General features: G+C 37.3%; 1 protein-coding gene across 1 annotated transcript; it reads left to right on the plus strand.

The window, feature by feature from the left end:
• PRLR (prolactin receptor) lies at positions 1-27,712 on the plus strand. The gene is made up of 8 exons (XM_044664367.1): positions 1-97; positions 9,447-9,579; positions 15,722-15,891; positions 19,782-19,951; positions 20,810-20,951; positions 22,120-22,219; positions 22,702-22,771; positions 25,730-27,712. Exons 1-8 carry the CDS (start codon positions 28-30, stop codon positions 26,750-26,752), a joined length of 1,878 nt encoding a protein of 625 aa, XP_044520302.1. The 5' UTR covers positions 1-27; the 3' UTR covers positions 26,753-27,712.
• The last annotated feature ends 60 nt before the right edge of the window (positions 27,713-27,772 follow it).

Below are 27,772 nucleotides of genomic sequence, written 5' to 3' on the forward strand. Positions count from 1 at the left end.
TTCCTGTTGAAAGAGAAGGAAGCAAACATGAAGGAAAATGTGACATCAACAACTATCTTTCTTTTGCTTCTTTTTCTCAACACTAACCTCCTGAATGGTAAGTAAGAACTCTTTGTTGCTTTATATTATTCTTGGGGGTATTAGAGGGAAGGTAAGGGGATGTAAAAATCCAGAATAGAACTTTTGGAACTTATTTGTGGGAACTGAAATTTTTTACTCTATTTCCATTGCTCTTAGAACAGCTACCTGCTAGAAATTATGTGTTATTGATATTTTTCATTTACTTATCCAAATTCTGGAATTATCTTCTACCTTTATATTGGTGAGAGAATAGAAAGAATTCTGGATTACAAGTTAAATTATTTAGATTTCCTACCGTAGACAGCCATTTATTAGCTATGTTGTCTTGAACATGTCACTTAAATCCTTGGGCTTCACTTTCCATATCTGTAAAATGAGAGGACAGTAATACCCATCCTACCTGACCCCCAAGGGTATTAGGAGAATAATACATGCTTAAGTTCTTTCAAACCACCAAGTATTAGACAAATGAAGTGCCATATTAACTAGTGAAAACAAAGCAGACTGATGGGAAAAGAAAGGTTCATGGTTTTTTTAATCTAAGGGTTTGAGATCTGGCTCCACTATGGTAAGGCCAGGGGGTTCTAGACAAGTTATTTAAACTCTCAGCCTCAATTTCTTCATCTGTAAAATTGAACTACTTAAGTTCACAGGAATATTGATGGCTATAAAAATGTGAGCTCTTTTTCTGATTCTATTCTCTGTGCTAACCAGACATGGACACAGTGCAAATCCACACCTGAGTTAGAGGGAGAAAGTTCATTAGTTTTAACTGCCTTAGACATTAAGAAGGAACTTCCAGTGACCTTGCCATTTCCCTTTTCTTGTGTATGTGTTAATGAACAATGAAATGCTAAAAAGAAAAAAAACAGGCAGAAGGGGGAGGAAAGAGAAACCTGAATAACCCATAAATTAGAGAGATTCTTCCACCCCTTCTTAATTAACATAATCACAGAAATTAAAGGGCAAATATTGCTAACAATGTACCATTTGTCTGAACCCTCTTACCCCTTTCTAAAGCCTAAAGTTCTCTGACTGAACAGTAAGCCATTGGATAAAAATCCTACCTACCTCTGAACACTAATAGTTTGAGTCATTGAGGAAGGAAACAAAACAGATACAGATACAGAAAGCAGCCATTTAGGAAGAAAGCAGCCATGCACAAAATAATCAACTGTGGATTGAAGGGAGAATTAGCCCTGGTCCTTAGTAGCTTTTCTTTAGGAGAGAAATCTGAAGAAGCAAAAATGAATGACCCATCCATAAGAGATGCTGCACCCAAGAGAGTAATAATATATAAAGATTCCTCAAGAAGAGAAAAGCATTGGGTTCCTGCAGTACCAGAAGCATCAGTTGCTACAGCCACAAATCCCTTGTGCATATTTGCCTTACTACCATTGTATCCGTTTATGACCTTTCTGTAGCATTTTGTTCTATTAATGATACCCTTCTCCTAAACCTTCCCCTGGATCCTCAGCTTCAGAAATAACATTCATTTTTGGTTTTATTATCACTTACCAAACTTCTCTTTCTCTGTTCTTCTAGGTTCTCATACCTATCCCATTCCTTATCTTTTCATAGTGTTCTTCCCAATGATATGTCCTTGGACATTTTTTCTCCTCTTCTCTCCTCTCCATTTTTTATTATCTTGGCAATCTTATTTTATCCAATGGTTTCAAAAAGATGACTAACATTTACACTCTGACCTCTTGAATTCCAGACCTACATCTCTGACTGACATCTTTATGTAGCTGAGTTACAAGTACTTAAGTCTTCGTGATCAAGCTTATTATTTTTCCTTAAAAACCTACTTCTTCTCCTTCTGACTTAATTAAATCTCTCTGTGGCACCACAATTTACCTAGCCCCCCTGTTAGAAAGCTTGAATATTTTCTTTGACTCTATCTTCCCTTTCACATTCATTTCACATGCATAAACACAATCCTGTTGAAATCATGCCATGTCTTTTGTATCCATCCCCTTCTTCTCTCTTCCCTTAGGCATTATGGGAATTTATGTTTGGGCTATAAATATTGTGTTAATAGTATTGTATTATTAGTTATGTTATAGTAATAATAGCAAAAACATGTATAGAAGTATGCCACATTTTTGCCCTTTCAGTTCTGATTTGTTTAAAGCCCTTGAGCATAACCTATACTTACACTCTGATCAATTCAACAAAAATGCATTAAGTATTTATTATATAAAGGTCTATCCTCTTTGAGGCATCATCATAGTGTGGGTGGGACATTGGAATCTTGAAGAGTGCGTAGCAAATAACAAGATTTGGTAGGTCCATCAGGACGACAAGACTTTGAGCACAAGTTGTATTGGAATATCTGGAATATTGTGTTAAGTAAGTTCTAAGAACCACATTTTAGGAAACATAGGGATGTGCTGGAATGTATTCAAAAGATGTTGACCAGGATGGTAAAGGACCTCAAGATCATGCCAGAGGAGGATTGAGAAAGGAACTAAGAATATTTTAAAATAAATATTAGCTACATTTTTTATCAGATCTTTTAAAGGCAAATGTTCTCTTCAAGATATTTTTAACAATGGACAATAGAGCACTAAGCCAGCTGAACCCCATTGTATAAAGGGATAATTGGTTAAGAGTGAGGGAGAAATGTTTAATGAAAACTAGACACATTTTTCAGAGACATTTCTAGTTCAGAATAAACATATAAATCCATTAACATTTCTTCTCTAAGTAGATAATATAATTCTTAAGAATAACCTTAAAGATGTAAGATACTCAAGCATTCTAGCAAATAGGAAGGAATTAAATGGACTCTCTTTGGCCCAATGAGTGTACCTTGACACAAAGTTAGATGGGCCTCCATATGACTCCTTGGAGGAAGTGAATGAAAGAAAAAAAGAAAAGAACTCTGTGTCTAGGTTCTCCTCAGCCTCTCATCAGAGATCTGCTGCCAGCTATTGTTCCAAGAAGATGACAAAGAGCAAAAGGGCAGTCATGGAAATTAAGAGGAGAGAGTATCCCCAGAACAGAACACCTCCACATAATTAATTGTACCATATCTCCTCACCCACCTCTAACTACTTTCTGTCTAGTCAGGTAATGGTCAGGTTCATAGTCAAATTATTTCTTACCAAAATCTATATTTTCTCCTCAGCTGCCTAGAAGATCAAAAGTGCCAAAACTTCTTTTTAAAGGACAAAAATCATATTTTTGATAAGAGAAAGATGAGTCCTTATAACAATAAAAAGCTGCCTCTTTAACCTTTCGTATAGCCCATTGGGTCCCTCTTTCCTAAAACCTGCAGTTCTAGGTGAAGATAAGTTCCAAATGGGGATAGATATTAATCCCCAGCCTCACCCCCATTCCAAACAGAAGGTGCCAGTTGAGGATTCTGGAAAATAATCTGTTACCAGGCCCATAGTAAGAATCAGTATCTCATGATTTCAGAGTTTGAAGAGTCTTCCAAGCTCATATCTATTGAGGACCCTCTTTGCTCCAGTCATGGTCCTTTAAGGAAATGCCAACCTAATAAGAGACAAATATTCAGAAATGACTGACAACAAGGAAGAATGTGGTAAAGGATAAAGAAGTGTCTGAGAAAAGTGCTATAAAAAATTGGAGAAAAATAATTCCTCGCTCACCCCCAAAAGAACCAAACTAGTTGCCCAAACTCATTGCTTCTGCCTCTACTACCCCCTGAACCAATCTCCTCTCCACTCACATAACTTCAATTCCACAGCTATTCTGATTCAAGCCCTTATAATGTCTCTCAGACTAATGCAATAACGTATTCATTGCTCTGCCACTAGTCTCTTTCTATTCCATTTCATTTGCCACACAGTTGCTAAAGTTCTTTTAAATACAAATCTGACCATCTAGTTCTCCTATTTAATAAAATTCAGTGGTTCCCTATTACCTACAATGATTCATCCACCAAACACTCAACCAGAATTTTCTTAAGCACCTGCTAAGTGCTTAAAACAAGCACTGACTATACAAGTACAAAGAATGAAATAATCCTTAACTCTCCAGAAACTGAGGATAAAATGTAAATGCCTCTGGCTTTTAAAATCCTTCCCAACCTGTCCCCAACCTACCTTTGTAGCTTTAACATACACTATTTCTCTTTTTATACTATAAATTTGAGCCAAACTGGCCAGATCTGACTTGGCTTCACCATACCTTTGTATCTTTTAAAATTATCAAATTCCTACAAAGTTTATCTCAAGCATCATCATTTCCATGAAGTCTTATTTCTTTACTAAGTGTGAATTTTTTCCTTGGTTGAATAAGAAAGTACAAAACTCTTGGGGTCCCTAGGCCTTTTGAAAACTGCCCTCCCCTGTCCCCTTCCTCCAGACCTTTAAATAGCTTACCCTTCGAGTCAATTCAAGAATTCAAGAGAGTGCTGATTGAAAGCAGCATTGTGGCAGAGAGCCCTCATACATACAAAATTTGGGGAAAATTTTTGCTCTGGAGGTTTCTATTGCTAGTGCTACAAGGGAATACAGGCAGATCCTTCCTTGAAGTACCTTCTGAATAATCTTCCTAAACCAAGTCTCTTAGGGATAGAGACTCCCATTGCAAAAACCACTAACTGTCCTTGCCTCAGTCACATATCTAAGACTGGAGAAGATGTTTAAGGCTAAGCAATGAGAAGGGATCCCCCCCAACCTTTGCCCTGTAGAAGTTGAGTTTTATTGTATTTTCTACTGGTAGATACATGACTTCAGAGCTATGCTTGCTATAGTAAATGAAGTTTTTTAGATCTTCACCACAGATATAAAAAATAGGTAATAGGGTAGGAAGGAAAAATTGGTAGAATCCATGAAGTAGTGAGTGAGATTTCAGAACTTTTCAACTAAAGATGGGTCTATAACAAGAGGAGAGCAAAAGAAGGGAATGTAGCATAGAGAGAAAGGAAACCCCCCCCAAAAAAAATTATTAGCTTCTTCCTCAAATCCCTGAGCACTAGATTTAGTCAGGGAACTTGGATTCAAATTGTAGATCAGCCATCTTATAAAATGAGGATCAGACCTATATGATCACTAAGATTTGATCCAGCTCTAAATCTATGATCCTGGGTTCCATGTGCATTGTTTTTAAAGACAAGGTCTTGTGAAAATCATATGTTTATATGAATAGATATAAAAAAGCCTTTGTTAAAATATAGCACTCATTCTTGTTTAAAAAATAAAATACTGGGGGCAGCTGGGTAGCTCAGTGGATTGAGAGTCAGGCCTAGAGACAGGAGGTCCTAGGTTCAAATCCGGCCTCAGCCACTTCCCAGCTATGTGACCCTGGGCAAGTCACTTAACCCCCATTGCCCACCCTTACCACTCTTCCACCTAGGAGCCAATACACAGAATTTAAGGGTTTAAATAAAATAAAATAAAATAAAATAAAATAAAATAAAAAATAAAAAAATACTGGAAAGCATAGGTATAAATGAAGTTTTTCTTAAAATGATACAAAACATCTACCTAAAATCACAAGCAATAATGTAATGTAATGGGAGTAAGTAAGAAGCCTTCCCAATAAAATCAGGAGTGACACAAGAATGCCCATTATCACAAATATTATTTAACATAGTACTAGAAATGGTAACAACAGTAGAGGAAGAAAAATTAATTGAAAGAATCAGAATGTGCAAAAAGGTAACAAAATTATCTCTTTTTGCAGAAAATACAATAGAATATATGAAAAATCCTAGAGATTCAACTATTGTTAATTGAAAGTATAAATAATTTTAGAAAAGTAGAACATAAAATAAGCCAACAGAAATCATCACATTTTTATATGTTACTAATAAAGTTCTACAAAAAGATAGGAAGATATTCCATTTAAAATAACTACAGATAGAATAAGATACGAAGGAGTATACCCACCAAAATAAACCTAGGAATTATATGAATATAATTACAAAACACTTTTTATACAGTAGGATCTAAATAATTAGAAAAATATTAATGGTTCATGGATAGGCAAAGCCAATATAATTAAAACGAGAGTACTACCTAAATTAATCTACTTATTCAATCCCATACCAATCAAATTACAAAAAAATTATCTTATTGAGCTAGAAAAATAATAGAACTCATTTGGAAAAACAAAAGATGAAGAATAACAAAAGAATTAATGAAAAATGCAAAGGAAAGAGGTTTAGCAGTACTGGATTTTTGAACTGTATTATAAAGCAGTTATTATCAAAACTATCTGATATTGACTACAAAATAGAAAGGCAAATCAGGGGAACAGAACAGACATATAACAAACAGTTGTAAAAAATTATAATAACCTTATATTTAACAAAAGTATAGATCCAGGATATTGGGATAAGAAATCACTATTTGGTAAATATTTCTGATATAAATGGAAAGGACTTTGGCAGAAACTAGACCAATCAATATCTTAAACCATTCACTAAGTTAAGATCAAAATGGACACAAGATCTAGACATAAAATGAGATATAAGTACACTAGAAGAACAGAAAGCATATTGCCTATCAGATTTAAGAATAAGAAAAGAATTTATGAGTAAATAAGAGACGGAGAACATCGTGAGATATAAAATGGATAATTTTGAGTACTTTAAATTGAAAAGGTTTTATACAAACAAAATAAATGTTGCAAAGATTAGAAGGAAAGCACAAAATTGGTGGGTAGGGATTCATAAACATTCTCTTAGATAGAAGTCTCATATCTAAAATATGTAGAGAACTTTGTCAAATTTGTGAGAATAAGAGCCATCTCCCAATTGATAAATGGACAAAAGATATGAACAGACAGTTTTTGGATAAAGAAATGAAAGTCATACTTTCCCCTGAAAGTATATGGTTAGTTTCGCTGGGTAGTTGATTCGTGGTTGCAGCCCCATCTCTCTTGCCTTTCTGAATATTGTATTCCAAGCCTTGTGGTCTTTTAGCATTGAGGCTGCCAGATCCTGTGTGATCCTTATTGGTGCTCCTTGATATTTGAATTGTCTCTTTCTGGCTTCTTGTAAAATTTTTTCTTTAACTTGAAAGCTCTTCAATTTCGCTATTATATTTCTGGGTGTTGACTTTTCTGGGTCCAGTATAGAGGGTGATCTATGGATCCTTTCAATGTCTATATTGCCCTCTTGTTGTAGAACTTCAGGGCAATTTTGCTGAATAATTTCTTTAAGTATGGAGCCCAAGTTTCTATTAATTTCTGCCTTTTCTGGAAGACCAATGATTCTCAAGTTGTCTCTTCTAGACCGGTTTTCTTGGTCTGTCACTCTCTCATTGAGATATTTCATGTTTCCTTCTATTTTATCAGTCTTTTGACTTTGTTTCCTTATATTTGTACCACCAGGACTTAATATAGGTTTCTATACTTCATTAAAGGAAGAATTTAATATTTTTATTTTGTACAGATTTTTTTGGAATGCTTTGGGATGCCATTCATCATTGTAAATTTTTCTTATTTCCTAAAATTATTAACTTTATGATGCTCAACCACATCTTCCATAGCAAATAAGGGGATATTAAATTTTCAAAAACCTATTATGTTGAGGGGCAGGATGGAAATCATAAGGAAGATAATTCAATAATTCAGTAGATTTGTGATCTCAGTACTGTAGGTTTTAGCAGAGTAAAGTTTGGGCAATTTGACACTAAAAACTATCAGAGGTCCCAGACCACTGTATTTCTCTACATAACTGTATATTCAACTCAGATTGGGGATGGAATGGAGAGTATACATCATCAATAAAATAGATAACTCAGAAAAGAGAAGTAGAAGATGGGTGGGAATAGAAAAGATAAGAGAAAAGGATAAAGGAGATGAAGAAACTGAAGTGAATGACCAGGAAGAATAACCAGATGAGAAAGAGAACAAAGGGGACAAATTAGCTTGAAGAAGGGAGTAAAAGGGGACAGGAAAAGTCAAGAGAAGGAAGAAAGTACAAGAGGAGCAGTTCTCAAGAGGAGAAGACAGCATGAAAAAGTAAAAGATCAGAACTCTTTGGAAAGAGGTCAGTAAATGCTGAAGAAGGGGTGGGGTGGCTGGGTAGTCTAATGTTGGGGAAAGAAAATTCGGCATTAATTAACCAAGCATCTACTTAGTATCCAAGGAATTTTCATTGTATTAATCACACTTGTGCTGCTGGGGATTTTAGGATTTATGTGCTCATGTAACCAAAGAATATGAGAGCTACAAAGGAATTAGAGAAGAAGATACCGGGATCCAAATATATGAAGCAGAATCTTCTGCCCCCTTCCCAGAATGGTAGTAACCTTCCAGTTAGCATCCCTGGTCTTTTAAAGGCTAATCCTATGCTCTTCTTTCTCTTTTCCATGCTTCTTCTCAAGGACCTAACTCCTTTTAAGCAATACCTCATTCAACAAATAATCATGTCTTCATTTCTATCACTACTTATTCATTTTTCAGTGTTTTATGGTTACTTACTGAGCCTCACAGGATCTCTGTAGGCCATTACTATCACCCTTCTTTAAGATTAGCCATGCCTTAGCTAGAATTCTACCCCTGGAATTTCTGTCCTGCCAGTGGAGCTTTCAAGAATGGATATGAGTCCTTGAATATAAACTCCAGCCTCCAAAGTTCTTCCATTAGTTACATAATCTCCTCTATACACCATTGAGTCAGGAGCACCAAATGGAACCATATTTTGTAAAATCTGGTAGAATCAAATCATCTATACTTATATGGCAGACATTAGATTTTAAAGTCCTCGAGGAAAAGGAGGGTCTTTTCTTTTCTCTTTCTTTTTTTCCTTCCTTCTTTCCTTCTTTCCTTCCTTCATTTCTGTTTCTTTTTCTCACTTTCTTTCCTTCTTTCTTTCCTTTTCCATATTCACAGTTGCTTATCACAACACCTAAAACATAGTCAGGTGTTAATATAGCCTTGCGACTTTGATTTACTTTAAGTTTTAAAGCACTTTTTCACAGTTGATGATGTGATATGAATATTATTGCTACCATTTTACTTCTGAGCAACCTAAGGTTCCAAGGTAGAAGTTCTTTACCTTTTCTTTTTTGGAACTCTAATAAAGTCTATGAACTCCTCAGAGTAATGTTTTTAAATATATAAGATAAAATACATAAGATTCCAAAAGAAACCAATTACATTAAAATATAGTTATTTTAAAATTTTGTGATATAGTTCACAGACCCTTTGGGAATGTTCAATTTAAGAATCCCTGCTCTAAGAGGTAGACCCACAGTTACATATCTAGTAAATATCAAAGCCAAGTATTTGAGCCCAGATCTCCTGACACCATATCCAGTGAGTTCTTTTTCCACCATATCACATAGCCTGTCAAGGGCTACTTGAGATTTAAGTGGTATAAAGAGTTTCATAAAGCATAATAATGACCTCAGTTGGTCTCTGACTTTCTCTAGGACAATCAGCTCCTGGAAAGCCCAAGATTGAAAAGTGTCGTTCCCCTGAAAAGGAAACATTCACTTGCTGGTGGAAGCCAGGATCAGATGGAGGAATTCCTGCCAACTACACTTTATTTTACAGAAAAGAAGGGTAAAAAAAAATTTCATTTTCTGTTCATTTATTTTAATTAGATTTAACCCTATTAATTCTAATTAGATCAAATATGATCTGATAGTGGTGGGATTTCCTACTATTTCCTGGACCAATGGCTGTTCTATATCTACATTTTCCTGCACAAGTTCTTGTGACTTAGATAATTTGGCATTTTATACTGTCATTGCATAAAATAATTATTATGAGTAATCATTTTTAAGTATGATTTTCCCAGATACCACAATTGCTGTACCACTTCAAGATTTTCTCATTTCCTAAAATTATTAATTTCATATTGCATTATCCATGGATATCGATGATATCCATGATTGGATTTTCATGGGAAGGGAGTGAATTACAAAGAAAACAGTTTGATATTTTGTTTCTCCCAAGGGAGAAAATAAATATTAATTTATATTCATGGGCAGGAAGTTAATTACAAAGAAAACAGTTTGATATTTTGTTTCTCCCATGGGAGAAAATAAATATTAATTAAAATAAAAATTTTGTTAAAAAGTAAATCAGACAGAAAAGAAGTTCAAATTTTAATCTATCTATATCTTTTTATCCTGTGTAACCTTTGTTCATGTACTCATACTACAGGGAGTAAGTCACCTACCATCTAGGGAAGCTTGCCTTAGCTCTCCTAAGGTGACAAAGATACCAATAAGACTCATGTGCAGAATCTTTGATTTCTGAAAGGAAATTTTTTTAAGCTTAAGACTTTTATTGATATCTTTTGTTTTCACAATACCTAGATTTACTCCTCCAGAGCTTAAAGGAATTTTTTGTAAAGGAGAATATGAGGGATTTTTTTTGTGTGAGTAAATAGAAGAAATTCACATAATGGAAAGAATTTGATGAAGGAAGTAGATTCAGGAATAATTAACAAATACATTTTTTTAGGATTTAAACACTACATGTAGAGAATGTAATTCTTCTACCTGGGAGCTCTGGGAACCTGAGGTGTTCAGGGAAGACTACTACCTCTGGTGTAAGGGCTTCCTGCACCCTTTTGGGGGACACTTTCCTCCTTTGATGTCCAATTTCCCCTACCATTTGTGACTCCAAGAAGCTATAATATGAGCAGTGGCCACACCCTGATAAACCAAGCTGAGAGTAACTTCGGTTGGCAAGCAATGTCTATTGCAAACATGTGAAGATTTCCCCCAGCTGGAAGGGGTGGATGAGAAGAATTTGTTGCAATAGTCATGAAGGTAGCTAAAGTAGGTGCTGTGGAGTTCTTAGAGCTTGGTCAGACATTGAAGATACCAAGGTCATCCACTGCATCCTGTACCATTACCAGTTGACCTGACTTTTGCCTTGTCACTGGATTTTTGATGACTCTGGAAGAGAGAGCAAGATCCATGACTTTGAACAACTCTGGCTCACTTAAATCCACTTTAAAAGAGTCAAAAGACATTATTAGTGATGCCATTGGTCCTTTTCAAATACAAAGGGCAATAAACAACCAACCTGAGAGCCAACTATTCCACCTGAACATTGAGACCAATTTTTATCTTTCAATAATCTATTCATGGGGAGTGATGCCAAGATGGCACAGGGAGTCCGTGGACCCATTTGACATCTACCAAATCACCCTCCAAGCAACTGATATAACACCTCAAAATGAATCCTGGAAAAGCCAAACCCACAAAAGGATAGAGTGAAATAATTTTTCAGGCCAAGATAACTTAGAAGGTCATCAGGAGGGGTCTGTAGCACCCAGATGAGAATGGAGAGCAACCCAACAAGGAAAGCCCGACCTCAGAAAATCTCATCAAAGCACAGGCCTTGTGGGCAGCTGAATCAGCAGCTCTGGCATCTAGAGTTCTCAGTCACAGATGGAAAGGTCAGAAGATAACACAGGTCCCTTTGGGTACAAGACTATTGCATTGCCCACACACAGATGCAGGTCACAGTCTGAATAGCAGTCCCAGGGTGAGGAGAAGCACTAGCACACACTACTACTTGTGGTCACTGGGGAGCAGGGTTCCTGGTCACAGTTTCAAGGTTGAGAATGAAAAATGAGGGGAAAAAAGAAACAATATAGAAAGTTATTTTGGTTACAGGGAAGACCAAAATACAAACTCAAAAGATGATAGCAATGTGAATACAACTGCATCCAAAGCCTCCAAGAAAATTATGAAGTGCTCTCAATCTCAAGCAGAATTACTGGAAGAGCTCAAAAAGGATTTTAAAAATCAAATAAGAGAGGTAGAAGAAAAATTGGGAAAAGAAATGAGAGAGATATGGGAAAATGATGGGGAAAAGTCAACAGTTTGGTAAGGGAAGCACAAAAAAATACTGAAAACTATATTTATAAAAACAAAATAGGTCATTTGGCAAAAGAAGCACCAAAATCCACTTAAGATAAGAACTTAAAAAAAAAAGTAAAATTGGCCAAAAATTCACTGAAGAGAATTACTTCTTAAAAGGTTGGATTGGGGCAGCTGGGTAGTTCAGTGGATTGAGAGCCAGGCTTAGAAACAGGAGGTCCTAGGTTCAAATCTGGCCTCAGACACTTCCTAGCTGTGTGACCCTGGGCAAGTCACTAGACCCTCATTGCCTACCCTTACCACTCTTCTGCCTTGGCGCCAATACACAGTATTGGCTCCAAGACGGAAGGTAAGGGTTAAAAAAAAAAAAAAAGGTTGCATTGGCCATATGGAAAAAGATACAAAAATCACTGAGGAAAAGAAATTATTATAAAATAAGGTTGGCCAAATAGAAAAGGAAGGACAAAAGCTTACTAAAGAAAATAAGTTGAACTGTGAATAATTTAGCTATTCTCAGCAATACAATAATCCAATAGAATCCTAAAGGATTTGTGATTTTTAAAATACCATTTGCTTCCAAAGAAAGATCTGATAGAGTCTGAATCTAGACCAAGGCAAACTTTTTTCACTTTCTTTCTTAATTTTTTTTCTTCTAGTAACCTTCCACAAAAGAATAATATGGAGAAATGCACATGTAGATTCTATATTAAATTGCTTACCATCTTGGCAAGAGAGGAAGGGAAAGAGAGAATTGAAGACTCAAAATTTTTTAAAAGCAAATATTAAAAAAACTTTATGTATAATTAGGGGGAACATAAAATATTGTCATATTTTTTAAAAAATAACCCCACCAAAAGAATTTATTCAGAAAAACATGCTTAGCTGAAAAAAATGTTGTCACCTACACGATATATGCTGAATTTAAATACCTAAGCCTAAAAATGAATAGCTAAATGAGATGTTTGAATTTGTGAACAAGGTTCTGATATCATTTCACTATTATGATGACTGCCACAACCTTAAATATATTGAGGTGAGAAAAAAGTTGGAGGCAAAAAAATTTGGAATTTTGTTATTTTAGAATCTAGGAGATTCTATTATGCCAGATCTTCTCCAGATCTATTACTTTCCTGGGTTCTTACCTTCTTTTGAATTCTATAGCTTGTTTTTGTCATTCCTAAAAATGCAGTGATCAAGACTTAAAACAGAGCCACAAATGTCACCTAAGAGAGAATGAAGAGAAACCAGTAATGCCTTTGATCTAAACGTTATGCCTCCCTAATTGCACTTTCTGATAGCATTTAGCATTTTTTATTGCCATTTCACATAACTGACTTGTCCTAAGCTTTTTGTCCACTGAAACTCCAAGATCTTTTTTAGCAAACCATTTGTCTGGCCAAGCTTGTCCAGTCTTATGTTTGAAAAACTGATTTTTTTAAAATCTATTTATACTATTTAAGACTTTACATTTATACTATTCAATTTCATCTTATTTTGCTCATCTCATTATTCTAGTCCATTGGTTATCCAAATTGTAGCTATCACTCCAAGTTTTGTGCATTCTGTAAACTTGACTCCTATACATTAATCCAAATCTCTGAAAAAAAAATGTTCAGCACAGGATGAAGAACTGATCCCTTGTGCACTGTACAAAAGACTTCCCTCCAAATTAACTCCAACCAATTAATTACTGCTCTTTGAGTCTAGTCATTCAGCCAGTTTGAAATACAGCTATCTGAATTATCATCTAGAATATATCTCTATATATTATTCACTAGCACAGCATATTATATGCTTTTCTGAATTCTAGGTATCTAATATCCACAGCATCTCCTAATCTAGTCTAATTGTTCTATCAAAAAATGGAAATAAGGTTATTCTGATAAGACCTATTCTTGCTAAAGCAATATAAAATGAGATAATCATCAACATGCCAAAACAGGACAAGCTTGTAATTCTAGATGACTTCCATGCCAGAGTGGGCACAAACATAGCAGGGAGTCCTTGGGAGGAATGGAGTCAGAAATAGCAACAGCAATGGTCACTTACTACAAGACTTGTGCATCTCAAAATCTAATCACCAACACTGTTCAACTTAACTAAATACAATAAGAATTTGTGGATGCACCTCTCAGTAAACATTGGCATTTAATAGACTAGATCATTGTAGGCAGCTAGATGGCCCAGTTTATTGAAAACCAGAAGACAGGAGAATCCTGGGTTCAAATCTTGCCTCCGACACTTCCTAGCTGTGTGACGCTGGGCAAGTCATATCACCTAGCCCATACCACTCTTCTGCCTTGGAATCAAGACACGGTATTGATTCTAAAGTGGAAGATAAGGGTTTTAAAAAATAGGTCATTTTAGGAGAAGAGACAAACAGGATGTGAGAGTAATGAAGATGATACATGGCACAGGGTGCTAGTTTGATCAAAGATTTATTAGCTCTCCAAGCTAAACATTTGCATTCAACAAAAGTATCAGTCCCAAGGCAAGATGACTACCAGAAGGCTTAATGTCAGCAGTTTAGAGTGCTTCTCCTTGCCTGAACAGTTTTTGCTGATTAGAGGAAAAGCTGAACCAACACACAGCTGGAAACAGTGGAACAGAAAAGGAATGGGCAGTTTTCTGGGATCTGGTGTGCAGCATTTACTCATCTGGGCCAGAATACTTGCAAACATCAGAACTGATTTGGTGAAAATGATGGGGAAATTCAGAAGCCACTAGAACTCCACAGAGTTTACCAGCGGAATAATTTGTCCATCTCTAAAAAAGCAACATTTAATTCCATCAAAGGTAAATGCAAGTGAAGCTTAAAACAATGCAGAATTCTTGGCTCAGTTAGAAGAGAGATGAAATTCAGTTTGACACTGATAGTAACATCTCAGCTATTCAGCACTGATGGAGCCACATTGATCATTGATAAGAACATGATCCCGGGGAGATAGGCTGACTAGAACAATAACAAACCAGTACCTTCTTACTTTTTTTATAACAGAAACATTTGCCCTTCTCCATTCCTATGGCATTTCTCTCATTTTCCAGGATCTTTCAGAGATCAACACTAACCACTCAAAAATCATACCTGTCAATTCTTTTGATATCCAAAGAAATGTTTTATCTTGGAGTGGCAATTTAAACTCACTGAGAATGGCTAAATACCACCTAACCATCTCTTCCATTATTTTGAGTTTCTACTCCCTACTAACCATTTTTGTTCTCTTTTTTCCAATCTAGCCATCATCTACCTTAGAAGAAAAAAGAAAGTATGAGTCAAGTAATTCAGACTTCTCACTGTAACCCCTTATCATCATCCCATACACCAAAAAAAGAAATTATTTCCCTTTTTTTTGGTCCTTCTATTGCCTCTCATGTAACTTTAAACAATCAGTTTTCATTATCTTTAACATTTATCATCAGCTTCTGCTCAATCTTATAATTATCATCCTTAACACAATTCTTACATTCTTTAGTACTCACTAATTCTTTTGTTTCCTTCTCCATATTCCTTTTAAACTCTAGATTTGTCATTGAATTCCCTGTGTATCCACATCAGTATCTATAGGCAGTTCCCCTTTATCTTTTATCTTTTTCATCACACTCATTTCTGTTTCTGTCAATTTGATCATTTCCATAAGATATTCCCCCACCCACTCCCACCCTAGCTCTTTTCTAACACTTTGCATCTATTTCTAATTCCCATTCTTTCTCTTCCTCTCCAGTCCAGAAATCATAACTTTTACTATAGCCTTTTGTTTAGCATATTTGATCCCTCAAAGCCAATAACAATTTTCTAATGAGAAAATTGGAAACACTATTCCAGGATTATTGTCTTAACTATATTTTATTGTTCCTTTTAGAGAGTCACTCACCCATGAATGCCCTGACTACAAAACTGGAGGTCCTTTTTCCTGTTACTTTAACAAGAAGCACACTTCTATATGGATGATATACATCATCTGGGTCAATGCCACTAACCAGATGGGAAGGAGTATGTCAGAACCACATTATGTGGATGTGACTTACATAGGTAAGAAGAAAAGCTTTTCAAATCATCTGTTAACAAAAACCTAAGCTGAGTTCTTTTGGCCTCCATAAATATCTCCAAATAGCAAGATAAGAATATATACATGATACTTGCCATCTGAACATGATTATCCTATTTTTCATTAGTTATTATTTGCTTGCTGTGTATTGTTCACCACCCACCTTCTACATGTATGTGCGCACGCACACACACACCCACACACACACACACACACACATACACACACACACACTCTCGTAGGGAGAACAATTTCCAAGGATAATTTATTTCTACATCTATTGTTCTCATCAACCACCAAATAATAGATGACACTCCTCAAATTGAGTGTATGCAGGTAAGTGGAGTGTTAATTTAGGTGGCTGGGAACTGGGAGAAGGAAAATATGAAAAAGATATGTGAAAATTGATCTCAGGCCCACTGGATTATTGGAACAGATAGGCTTGTAATATTTAGCAAGGTTAATAGAGCTGATAAATGATTCAACTGGACCATAGAGTGGAAAGATGCAAGAAGAGTCAAAGTTTTGCAGGAGAGTCCAGGAGTTAAACAGAAACAAAAGAACCCCTAGGAACCAACTCAACTGGAAGCTACCCATAAGCTTCTATCTACTCAAGCTATGAAAATATCAAGTAAAGGAGGACCTAGAACTCTATTTGCTGGGCAGTGTCCCCTTAGGTGCTAAAAAGAAAAAAAGACAAAAGTAAAATAAATAGTCCTTGGCCTCAAGAAGCTTATATTTTATAGGAGGAGAATACAGCATATACAAATTGATACATAAACAAAATAAATACAAAGTTGCCTGAGTAGGGAGGGGAAGCTTTGGGAATCAGGAAAAGCATCATTCCAAAGGTGGCTTTGGTGCTGACTTTTAAAGGAAACAAGAGGTTCTAAGAGACAGAGGTAAGAACAGGATGTATTTTAATCTGGGGAGAAGCCAGTACAAAGGGATTAAGAGAAGAGACATCATGTTGTATATGAGGAACAAAGAGAAGGCCAGTTTAACTTGATCCTAGAGTGTGGGAAGGGGAACAATGCATGGCAAAGTTGGAAAGGAAAATATCTCCATCTGGCAGATCAGAGATGCTAAAAATCCCTAATGTGCACCCAGTTCATGGCCTTCACAGGTGGAATTATGGGCATTACAGCAAGTCCTTGAGGAATCACCAAAGCAAATTGGAGAAGCAAGGATCCTAGCAAAAAAAAAAAAAATTCTCCCAGGTCTGGCTAACCCATTCAAACTTACCAGCATGGAAACCTTCCTAGACCCTCAGTGATTGTTCTTCATGGATTTTTACCATCACCCAAGCTTCTAATCTGGTAACATATAAAATCAGGTTACTTCAAGGACTTGGAAAATTCATACACACACACACACACACACACACACACACACACACACACACACACACACACACAGTTGTANACACACACACACACACACACACACACACACACACACACACACACACAAGTCAAGTAGAAGGGCAAATAGAGTTCTGGTCTTGGAATCAGAAGGATTTCAGTTCAAATTCCTCCTGATATTTTCTAAGTGTGATCATGTGCAAGTCACTTCATCTCAGAATTATAAGAGACAAGATTTAATCCACATCAGTGGAGAGTGTTCCCACTCATGAAATAATGGGTCCTTGTTATGTTAGTGTTATACTGACATAAATCTGTTGGCAAAATAAACAGCTGAAATTCCATTGTGCAACTCTGAATGATCTGGCCATTAATCACAGAAATAATAAGAGCACTGACTATTAAACTGTGTCTAGGTTCTCCTTCAGCTGAGACAGACTTCACCTACTACTGTCTCAAGTGAGGAGCAATCTGATAAGGAGTAATAAAAACACATTGCAAGTATAAGACTGACCTGAAAATCTACTTGTAATTTTTCCCTCATAAATTATCTTTGAATTCTCTCCCTCCTAAACATGGCATAGTTTAACTGCTACTTCCTCACTTTGAAATAACTTCTCTCTCTCTCACTCATCTCCTTTTCTAAAATGTCCTTTTATTACTACTCTGCTCTTTATTTTCAGTGATCTATCCTCCCACTCTAGTTCTGACCCTTGCCTAAACTGTCACACTCTACCATGTGAATCTGGCTCTGTTATGCGTCTGTCTACCTGGCAGCCACAACTACTACTTATTTAACTGCTTCCATGGACCTATGAACTCATTGATATGGTGTCCCCCCAATACTGCAGGTCTCTCTACCTCCTAACCTGTGGGACTTTTTCCCATGTCATCTAATTTCTTCAAAGGGGGTCTGTCCCCCATGCTAAAGGCTTTCGTCTAATTCTCTTAGCATTGCATGGATACCAGCTGATACATGGGCTATCCATTGGCTATCTCTTACTCTCGCCCTATGACTAGCACCCATCTTTTCTGTCATGCATCTCTTTCCTTTAGACAATTTCTCTTGTTCAATTCTTGATCACTAATACATCATAGTGTTGTTATACCTGCTATGTGCCTTTCCATTGCCCTTTGAGTCAACCTCAAAGTTAGTGGTATTCCATGATTCTATTTAGTGTACTTCAATATGATGAGGACCAAGATTTTTGTATACTCCCTATTGTCCAAAATGGTTGGAGAGAGGACCATTTTAGTTAACCAAACATTCTAGTTAATAGGGAAGGGCCACCAATGCCTCGTGTGTACTCTCTATGGATGACTAATTTCCAAATAATTACTATGCTATTTAATAATCTGAATTGTCAATAGAAAATTACACCATATATCTATCATTCAAGAGCCTGCCTGGTAAGACTCATTACAAGAGACTGATTATTATTAGAAGTTGATTGCAAAGATTGATGGCTCATTGGCCACTAGACAGTGAATGTTTTGGCTATGACCACCTATGAAATCTATTAAAGATATGAAAAAGCTACTTCACTGGAGAGAATTCTCCATGGATGAAACCTTGATTTACTGAAGAATTATCATAAATACAAGGCAATCAAATATACTTGAAATTAAAACTATTCTACACATAATTTTATTCTCCAGGGATGATTCTGGAGGCACTTCAGAAACTGGCAATGTTCCATAGTCATCTGAACATCAATTACTCTGTTAAGTGTCATTGTGCCCATTATAAGAGATCTACTTGATACAATGACAAATAAGCTGATTTTACTAAATTATAATAGTGAATGTTTCATAAACGTTACTGAGACCCAATGCTGTCTTTAAAATGGATTGTGGGGGCAGCTGGGTAGCACAGTGGATTGAGAGCCAGGCCTAGAGATGGGAGGTACTAGGTTCAAATCTGGCCTCAGACACTTCCCAGCTGTGTGACCCTGGGCAAGTCACTTGACCCCCATTGCCTACCCTTACCACTCTTCTCCCTTGGAGCCAAAACACAGTATTGACTCCAAGATGGAAGGTAATGGTTTAAAAATAAAATAAAATAAAATGGATTGTTTTCCACTAGCTGAATTGGGTTAACTCATTGGGCCCTGGAGGCAATGGCTTACGGTCCTCTTGGGGGTACAGGAGGTGTCTGAATGGTAGCTAGAGTGGCAAAAATCTTCTGAATTGTGGTACTATTCAAAATGCCATCACTTATTCTTCCACATAATGATATTATATAACACAAAGATGCCATGAACTTACCACCCGACTTTTAGATATCATTCAGAGTCCACATGCAGAATTATGTACTCAAACCACATTTCCACCCTTGTATATAAGACAAAGTCACTCAGCAGTGAAGAAGCACACTGGTTGGGTTGAAGGGAAAATATGAGCAAGAGTTTCTGTGCACAAAAGAGAGAGCCAACAATACAAGGGTGAATAAACAAAATGTTAAATATTTTATACCAGCAAATATTAAGAAGTTCCTTTAATACCCACAGTTGAACCAGATCCTCCTTTGAACCTGACTTTAGAAGTAAAACAATCAGAAGATAGAAAATCATATCTGTTGCTGAAATGGTCTCCACCTGCCCTGGTTGATGTTCGATCTGGTTGGCTAACACTTCAGTACGAATTGCGACTAAAACCTGAGAAAGCCCCAGAGTGGGAGGTGAGTCACCTTTTCCCAAGGACTTCTTGTTTAAGCATTTGAGCAGCTACCCTTTACCACTGCCTAGGTTTGGCACCTTGGTTCAATATTGAGTTGGGATGACATTGTAGATCCTGGCAATTCTCTCAGCTTGAGCAAATAGCCCTTGTAGCAAATAGCATGGGCTGTCTTCCTATGGGCACTTCTCAATCTGCCCAACCTTCTCCACCAGTCTCTGAATTCTACTTTCCCATGGTGCACAGGATGTGAAATGAGGATTGCTAAAAGAAAAACTCTACCCCTTTGATCCTTTTATAAAATTTATTAAAGAGAAAACAACTAGCGTTTCCCCCGATTCCCACCTCCCCAATTAACAAATTCCCCTGCTACTCTGAATCTCTTCCATTTCAAAATTCCATCCTAGGAGTGAGATTGGTCTGCCTGGAGGTAGAGGGGCATGGTCTCTCATTCAGGACTAATCCCATGCTAGGAAATAGGGGGCATGGTCCCTCCCCAGCACAGGATTGGTCCATTCAAGATGTAAGGGGGAGGGACCCTTGGGGCACATTGGGGGATGTAGTTCCCCCAGCCATAACACTTCAAAACCCACAGATGCCATAAGCCAGTTCCATATTTGGGTCTTCAAAATCATAGTTATATTTATCCATTGTCAAGCCACTTTTAAGGATCTGATATCAATATGGAAAGGATGAGTACCAGAGATGGGTAGGATAACAGGAAAGGGTGAATCTAGGACTTAGAACATAAGGCCATTGCTGAGATCAGTTACCAGGAATGGCGCCCCAGATAATCCAGAACACCTCAGATTCTTGCTAGCAAAGAACTGAAATGATTCCTATTTACCACGTTCCTCTCTAGACCCATTTTGCTGGACAGCAGACACAATTTAAAATCTTCAGCTTGTACCCAGGACAGAAATACCTTGTGGAGGTTCGCTGTAAACCAGACCATGGTTCCTGGAGTCAGTGGAGCCCTGAAAATTCAATTGTGATACCCAGTGGTAAGTGACCATGGAGCTTTTTGTTAGGCTTTCCAATTCAAATTAAAGTAGAATTTGGATGTTCCAGCACCAAAAGGTAAAAGGGTACTAAATTTTTCAGTATATATATATATGAACAATCTGAAGGGCATCATTGCAACCCATGTGATCAAACCTGAGCCTTTTTTCTCTGGCAAAGCTATCTACAAGTACTAACTATATGTGGGAGATATAGAAGCAGACCTTTATGATCCAACTGAGGCCTGCTATCCCATCATTCCTGAAGGGTCTGGACAAGAGAATTTCTCAGTGCCTGCAGCCCCAACAGAAGGTGCCACAAGTCATAGAGTGGCTGCTCAATTAACTGGGCCACTGAATTTCCAGAGCTAGAACTATGGGCAAAGCACTTTAAAAAGCAGTAGTCTACATTCCTATCTATGCATGATTCTTTTTTTTTTTAACTATATATAAACCCTCACCTTCCATCTTAGCGTCAATACTGTGTATTGGTTCCAAGGCAGAAGAGCAGTAAGGGCTAGGCAATAGGGGTTAAGTGACTTGTCCAGAGTGACCCAGCTAGGAAGTATCTAAGGCCTGATTTGAACCCAGGATCTTCTTTCTCTAGGCCTGACTCTCATTCCACTGAGCCACCCAGCTGCTCCCTGAATGCCTTGGTAATGATCCCCAAAAAGCAGCATGGAAACAGAAACCATGATAATGACTATAACCAGCCTTGGGTAGTGAAAAGAGAACTGGAACAGAGGCAGGAGAACCAGGCTCTCACCCTGGGTCTGCCATTAATCTTTGGGCAAAGTTCTTGATTTCTCTGAACCTTAATTTTTTCATCTGAAAAATAAGGAGATTAAACTAGATGTCCTCACAGGCCCACCATCACACTAATATTCAATGGTTTTAGAAATCTCATTGAAATCCAAATCCTATGAAAATCAAAAGTTGCAATAGTTTAAAGCACTTTGATATTTCACATCCTTGCCTTTAAGGGAAAAAAATAAAAACAGAATTTCTGGACCTTGTTTTGTCCAATCTGCCCCATTTCTATAAGTTTCTCATTCAAAATAATGGGTAAAAAGGAGAGGAATAAATCTATTCCCAGTATTTAGAGCAAATGTCTCTCGTTGGTTTGAAGCATGATTTGTGTGATTTAAGCTTTTCCCCTGTTTATTTCCAGACATCAAAATAAAAGACACAACGGTGTGGATCTTCGTGGCAATACTGTCATCTGTCGTTTGTCTGATTATGGTCTGGACAATGGCTCTGAAGGGCTACAGGTGTGCCACTATCTCATGAAGCCCTGCCGAATCCTGATTACCTGAGATAATAGGGCTAGAGAAGGCAGAGAAAACTCACAGATAATCCAAGCATCTCCCTTTAGGCTTTCACTCTACTTCACTTTCTCCATCAAAACTTTTTTAATCAAAACTACCAACAAGTAGCAAAATGGGCTTATTTGAATCTGGCTCTGTCTCTCTTTGAAAATGGGCAAACAGCAGGTAGAAATGGGGAAGAGCTAGAGAAACAAGTGATCTAAGGAACCCGCAGATGCACTCATCAAGCCCCCTTGGCAATTCAGGACCTGCTAATTCTGTAATTACCTGCCCTGCCACATGCTGCCCTCAGTCTCCAAACTCCCTATATTTGTTCCCAGGTCCTTATCTCTATAAAATCTCTATAAAGAGTAGATACATTTGAGGATGTGTCCTCCCCTTTGGGATGTTTTTCTAACCTCATGAATTCTCTACTGTTTTTCTAGCATGATCACCTGCCTCCTGCCACCTGTCCCAGGCCCCAAAATAAAAGGATTTGATACCCATCTGCTGGAAGTGAGTATCAAAGAACAAGAACACAAAGTAACTTGTTAACATGTAAAATGTACTCTTAAATTGTTTCTCCTCATGCAAAAGAAAGAAAAAAGAAAGAAAAGAAAAAATACAAAAAATCAACCTCTATGAATATAAGCTTCATCTTATAAATGCCTTCCTAGCAAGTCTTTCACAAATCTACAATGATTAATTAATCAATGAATATTTCTTAATCACTTATTAAATGCCAGGCACTGGGGTACAAATTCAAAAAAATTATAGTAATTAGAAGAATTATTCATAGGGAGAGGTTGGAATACTAAGTGGTCTAAGATGATAATGGGGGTGGGAAAGAGGGAGGTGGATAGTAGAGGACACCAAGAGAAACTTGACTGAATAAGAAAAATAGGATATTCTATTACACACAAAGAGGGCATGGGAAGGGGAAGGGATGAATATTATTGTAAGAAGGAGAGGAAGAGAGCATTAAGAGGTAATATTTAAACCTTACTCTCAGTGTAATTAACCCTGAGAGGGAAGAGTAGCTTTATCCATTGAGATATAAAACTCTATCCAACCCTACTGAGAAAGTCAGAAGGGAAAAACCAAGGGGAGAAGGGGAGTGGGGAGGTCATAAAAGGGAGGGGAGAAGAAGGGGGAGGGAATTCATTAGGCCTTAAAAATAAATAGAGGGGAATAATAAAGGAGGGGGTAGAAAGGGTAGTAAATCAAGGGAGGGGACAAGGGTTACTGGCATAAAGCAAACCACTGGTTTAAAAGGAAATAGTGTAAGAAGAAGGGGTAGAACTAGGAAAGGATATCAAAATGTTGGTGAATACACAACTGATAATTATAACTCTGAATGTGAATGGGATGAACTCACCCATAAAAAGGAAGCAAATAGCAGAGTGGATTAGAAACCAAAATCCTACCATTTGTTGTCTACAAGAAACACATATGAGGCGGATGGACATACACATGTTTAAGGTAAAGGGTTTGGGCAAAATCCTTTAAGCATCAAATGAGAAAAAGAAGGCAGGAGTGGCAATTATGATTTCTGACAAAGCCAAAGTAAAAATAGATACGATTAAAAAAGACAGGGAAGGTCGTTACATCCTGATTAAAGGCACTATAGACAATGAGGAAATAACATTCCTCAATATGTATGCACCAAATGGCATAGCAACCAGATTCATAAAGGAGAAACTGGCATATCTCAAGCAGGAAATTGATAGTAAAACCGTACTAGTGGGAGATCTAAATATCCCTCTTTCAGATCTAGATAAATCAAACCAAAAAATAAATAAGAAAGAGGTAAGAGAGATGAATGAAGTCCTAGAAAAATTAGATTTAATAGATATGGGGAGAAAAATGAATGTAGACTTCTAATGTAATGTTGCCTTTCCAACAATAGTCTTCCACAAACCTAGAATCTGAGGTAGCAGCAATCAATTAATCAATCAATCAGTATTTGTTAGTTACTTATTAAATTAAAGGAAAAGAGACATTGTTCAGGAAACTTAGAGTTCATTCCTTAGTGGCCCTGACATCCTTGGTGCCCAGCAGGGAAATGTACTGAGAAGAGCAAGGATGGGTCAATGTCACAAAATGGCAAGAGAGCTGGGAAGAGAGGAAGAGAAGAGCCAAAGTGGATATAGGGGAGAAAGGTGAGTTAGCCTAAGAAGAATATTCCCCAAATGTGTGGCCATGGCCACCACCTCAATTTCTGTTGTACAGAGGGGAACAAACAGGACTCCTGCAAGCAGGTTTACAGATGCCAACTGCTCAGTTTTAACACAAATATATGATTTACATTCAGACCCATGGGGCATGACAAGCCTTTGAGTAAAATAGTGTCACTAAGGAAGGAAGTACAATGAATAAAAATACTAATTTGGAGAGGTTTCCACAATTCTTTGGACTAAAAAAAGCTTTTAATTTATCCTTTAATAGAACAATAATTTTACATCTATAAAATGTTTCTGATAAACCTTTATAGAGCTTCAATTACAAAGTATTTTCAGGTACATTACTTTTTCATCAAAATTCTATGACAGAAACAGAACAGATCTGAAGGTTTTGGGCGTCTATATTTTGGGGTAGATAAGAAATGTATGGTGTAATTCTTCTTTATTGATATTAAAACTGTAGAGTGCCAGGTCTCAAATAAGAAGGACTCATCTTCATGAGTTTAAATATGGCTTCAGATACTTACTAGCTGTGTGACCCTGAATAAGTCACTTAACCTTGTTTGCCTCAGTTTCCTCATCTATAAAATGAGCTAGAGAAGGAAATGGCAAACTACTCCTGTATCTTTGTCAAGAAAATCCCAAATGGGGTCATGAAGAGTCAGACACAACTGAAAAATGACAGAATAACAACAAATGTGGCATGGGCCCCTGATTTCACCAGTGTGGAACTTTGGGTGTGGAAACTCCCTACACTGATGCAGAGCAGCAACTCAAGTATAATTTTAATATTAGAGAGGTTTAGCACCTTGCCCAGGATGACACAACTAATATGTGTCAGAGGTAGAACTCAAACCTGTAGACCATCATAACTTCAAGGCTGTCCCTTTAGTCATTATGCCATACTGCTTCTCAAGAATGATATTATTAGATTTGTTTTGTACTGAAGAAACTAAGGCTCATGAAGTTTAAGTGACTTTCGACAGTCACATTATTCAAAAGTGGACCTAGATCTTCTGATTTCTAGTCTAGTGTCCTTTGCACAATACCATACCAACTCTGGACCACCTCTTTATAAGGACTTGTAATAAACTAACCAACAGTGCCACTCACCCTGCCCCACTAACTCCAACCCTTCCTAACCAAAAACAGCTAGAATATCTCAAATCTCTGACTTGCCAGCCTAGTGACTCTCAGACTATATAAGAAAAGAAAAACAAAATAGACATCATTGAGGTCAATATGAAAAGGACATTTCTAATGATTGTTGTTGCTGTTGTTATTTTAATAGAAAGGGAAGTCCGAAGAACTCTTGAGTGCCCTGGGGTGCCAGGGCTTCCCTCCTACTTCAGACCGTGAAGACCTTCTGGTAGAGTATCTCGAAGTGGACGACAGTGAAGACCAGCAGCTGATGCCCACCTATGAGAAAGATCACCCTAGCCAAGGCAGAAAGCCCACCCAGCTCGATCCGGACAATGACTCTGGCAGGGGAAGTTGTGACAGTCCTTCTCTTTTGTCTGAGAAGTGTGAAGAGCCCAGGATCCCTCCACCAACCTTCCCCATTCCAGAGGTCAATGAGAAATCAGATGATCCTGGAACAAAAATAAACCACAATTGGGACCCCCAGGGCATAAACTTCAAAGGTAAGATCCCCTATTTCACTGCTATTGGGTACAAATCTTCAACATGGCCTATACCACAGCAATCCAGTAACCACACTCTGAGATGCTCTTACCACAACATTGCCGACATTTGTAAAGTGGCCCTGGGCACTGTGAATGGTCCCACTGTTTCACTGGGGAAAGAAGAGAACAATGCTTTAAATTACTCAACAACCACTGACACTGTTGGGGAAGAAACAACAGACAAGCAGAATGAGTTGGGACACTTTCATTCCAAGGTTGACCAAGGCACAACATGGCTACTACCCAATGAGAAAATGCCTTTTATGTCTCCCAGGCCCATGGATTATGTGGAGATTCACAAAGTCAACAAAGATGGCGCATTATCCTTGCTACCAAAACAGAAAGAGAGTAATGGCAATACGGAACAGGCTGGCGCTCCTGACAACAGTAAAGAGTATGCTAAGGTATCCAGGGTTATGGACAATAACATCCTGGTGCTGATGCAAGACCCAAGAGCTCAAGCCAGGGTGCCATTTGAAGAATCTGCTAAGGAAAGTCCTCAGCCACTACAACACAGCCAAGCCGAGAAAAACCTGTCCTACTGCACCTCTCCACCGAGTGACTGCAGACTCCAGACTGGTGGGTTGGATTACCTGGATCCGACTTGTTTTATGCACTCCTTTAATTAATTGATTGATTCATTACAATGTGATTTTTCTTCAGGTAACACTACAGAATAAGTTCAATGCAATCAAACACAGAATGTTTAAGAATGTGGTTTAGAAATGGCACTAAGTAAAACCCATCTGCAGCTCACACTTTCTTATGCTTCACTTTCATCCAGTTGTCTACTTTCAAACTGTTGATGCCAGAACAAATTATTTTGTTTTCTAATTGTAATGTGTAGTTTTAATTTTGGCTCGTAGTATGCAATGACATGTACAATAAAATAAAAGCACATTCCTTAGTTTTCAGGGGTGGGGGGGATGGAAATTCCAATAGATATATTATTTTGATAGGGATTCATGGCTTAGTACTTAACCAAAGTAAACTAAACAGTCAGAAAGAATTGTTTAATGCTATACGAAAGGAGCATAGACATGTGTAGAGCATGGGCCATGGGTTCCCAGGTGTGCTGGCACACCTAGTCCATAATCCATGCACTCCTATATAGAAGGAGGAAGAAGAAAGGAGATTATGTGCCATGAAAACCCAAACTTCCAACGAATTTTTTAAGCTTTACACTCCTTTGTCATTTTGTTAGGATTGCCCAAATAGAATGCACTAAAAGAAAACACCATCCCAAAAAATATGGCCTACTTGTTGAATTGTTATGGCACATCTTCTACTTACACATTGATTGCTGATGTGCTAAGAAAAAACAATGCCTTGGGTTGGTCTCTTTTTTTTAAAGATAGTTTGAATGCTAGCATGAATCTTCTGAAATGTCATATTCCAAAGCCTCTAAAATATTTAAGTGGGGAATTCAAAGCTTCTTATACAAGAACTAAATAAATTGCTCTTAATGGGGCAAATCCCTCTCAATATTTTCCCGTTCCATTTCAGCACAATAGATATATCTTGTGCACCCAAGATACTTGTAGGAAAGGAAGAAAGAAAGAAAGAAAGAAAGAAAGAAAGAAAGAAAGAAAGAAAGAAAGAAAGAAAGAAAGAAAGAAAGAAAGAAAGAAAGAAAGAAAGAAAGAAAG

This window comes from Gracilinanus agilis, chromosome 1 (genome assembly GCF_016433145.1).
Source record: "Gracilinanus agilis isolate LMUSP501 chromosome 1, AgileGrace, whole genome shotgun sequence".
Taxonomy (NCBI): domain Eukaryota; kingdom Metazoa; phylum Chordata; class Mammalia; order Didelphimorphia; family Didelphidae; genus Gracilinanus; species Gracilinanus agilis.

Bases quoted from the DNA above. Each gene is read 5' to 3' on its own strand.
- PRLR (XM_044664367.1), top strand. From the start codon at position 28: ATGAAGGAAAATGTGACATCAACAACTATCTTTCTTTTGCTTCTTTTT. The intron at 9,580-15,721 runs GTAAAAAAAAAT...TGTTCCTTTTAG, and splicing joins TTATTTTACAGAAAAGAAGG to AGAGTCACTCACCCATGAAT. The intron at 20,952-22,119 runs GTAAGTGACCAT...GTTTATTTCCAG, and splicing joins TTCAATTGTGATACCCAGTG to ACATCAAAATAAAAGACACA.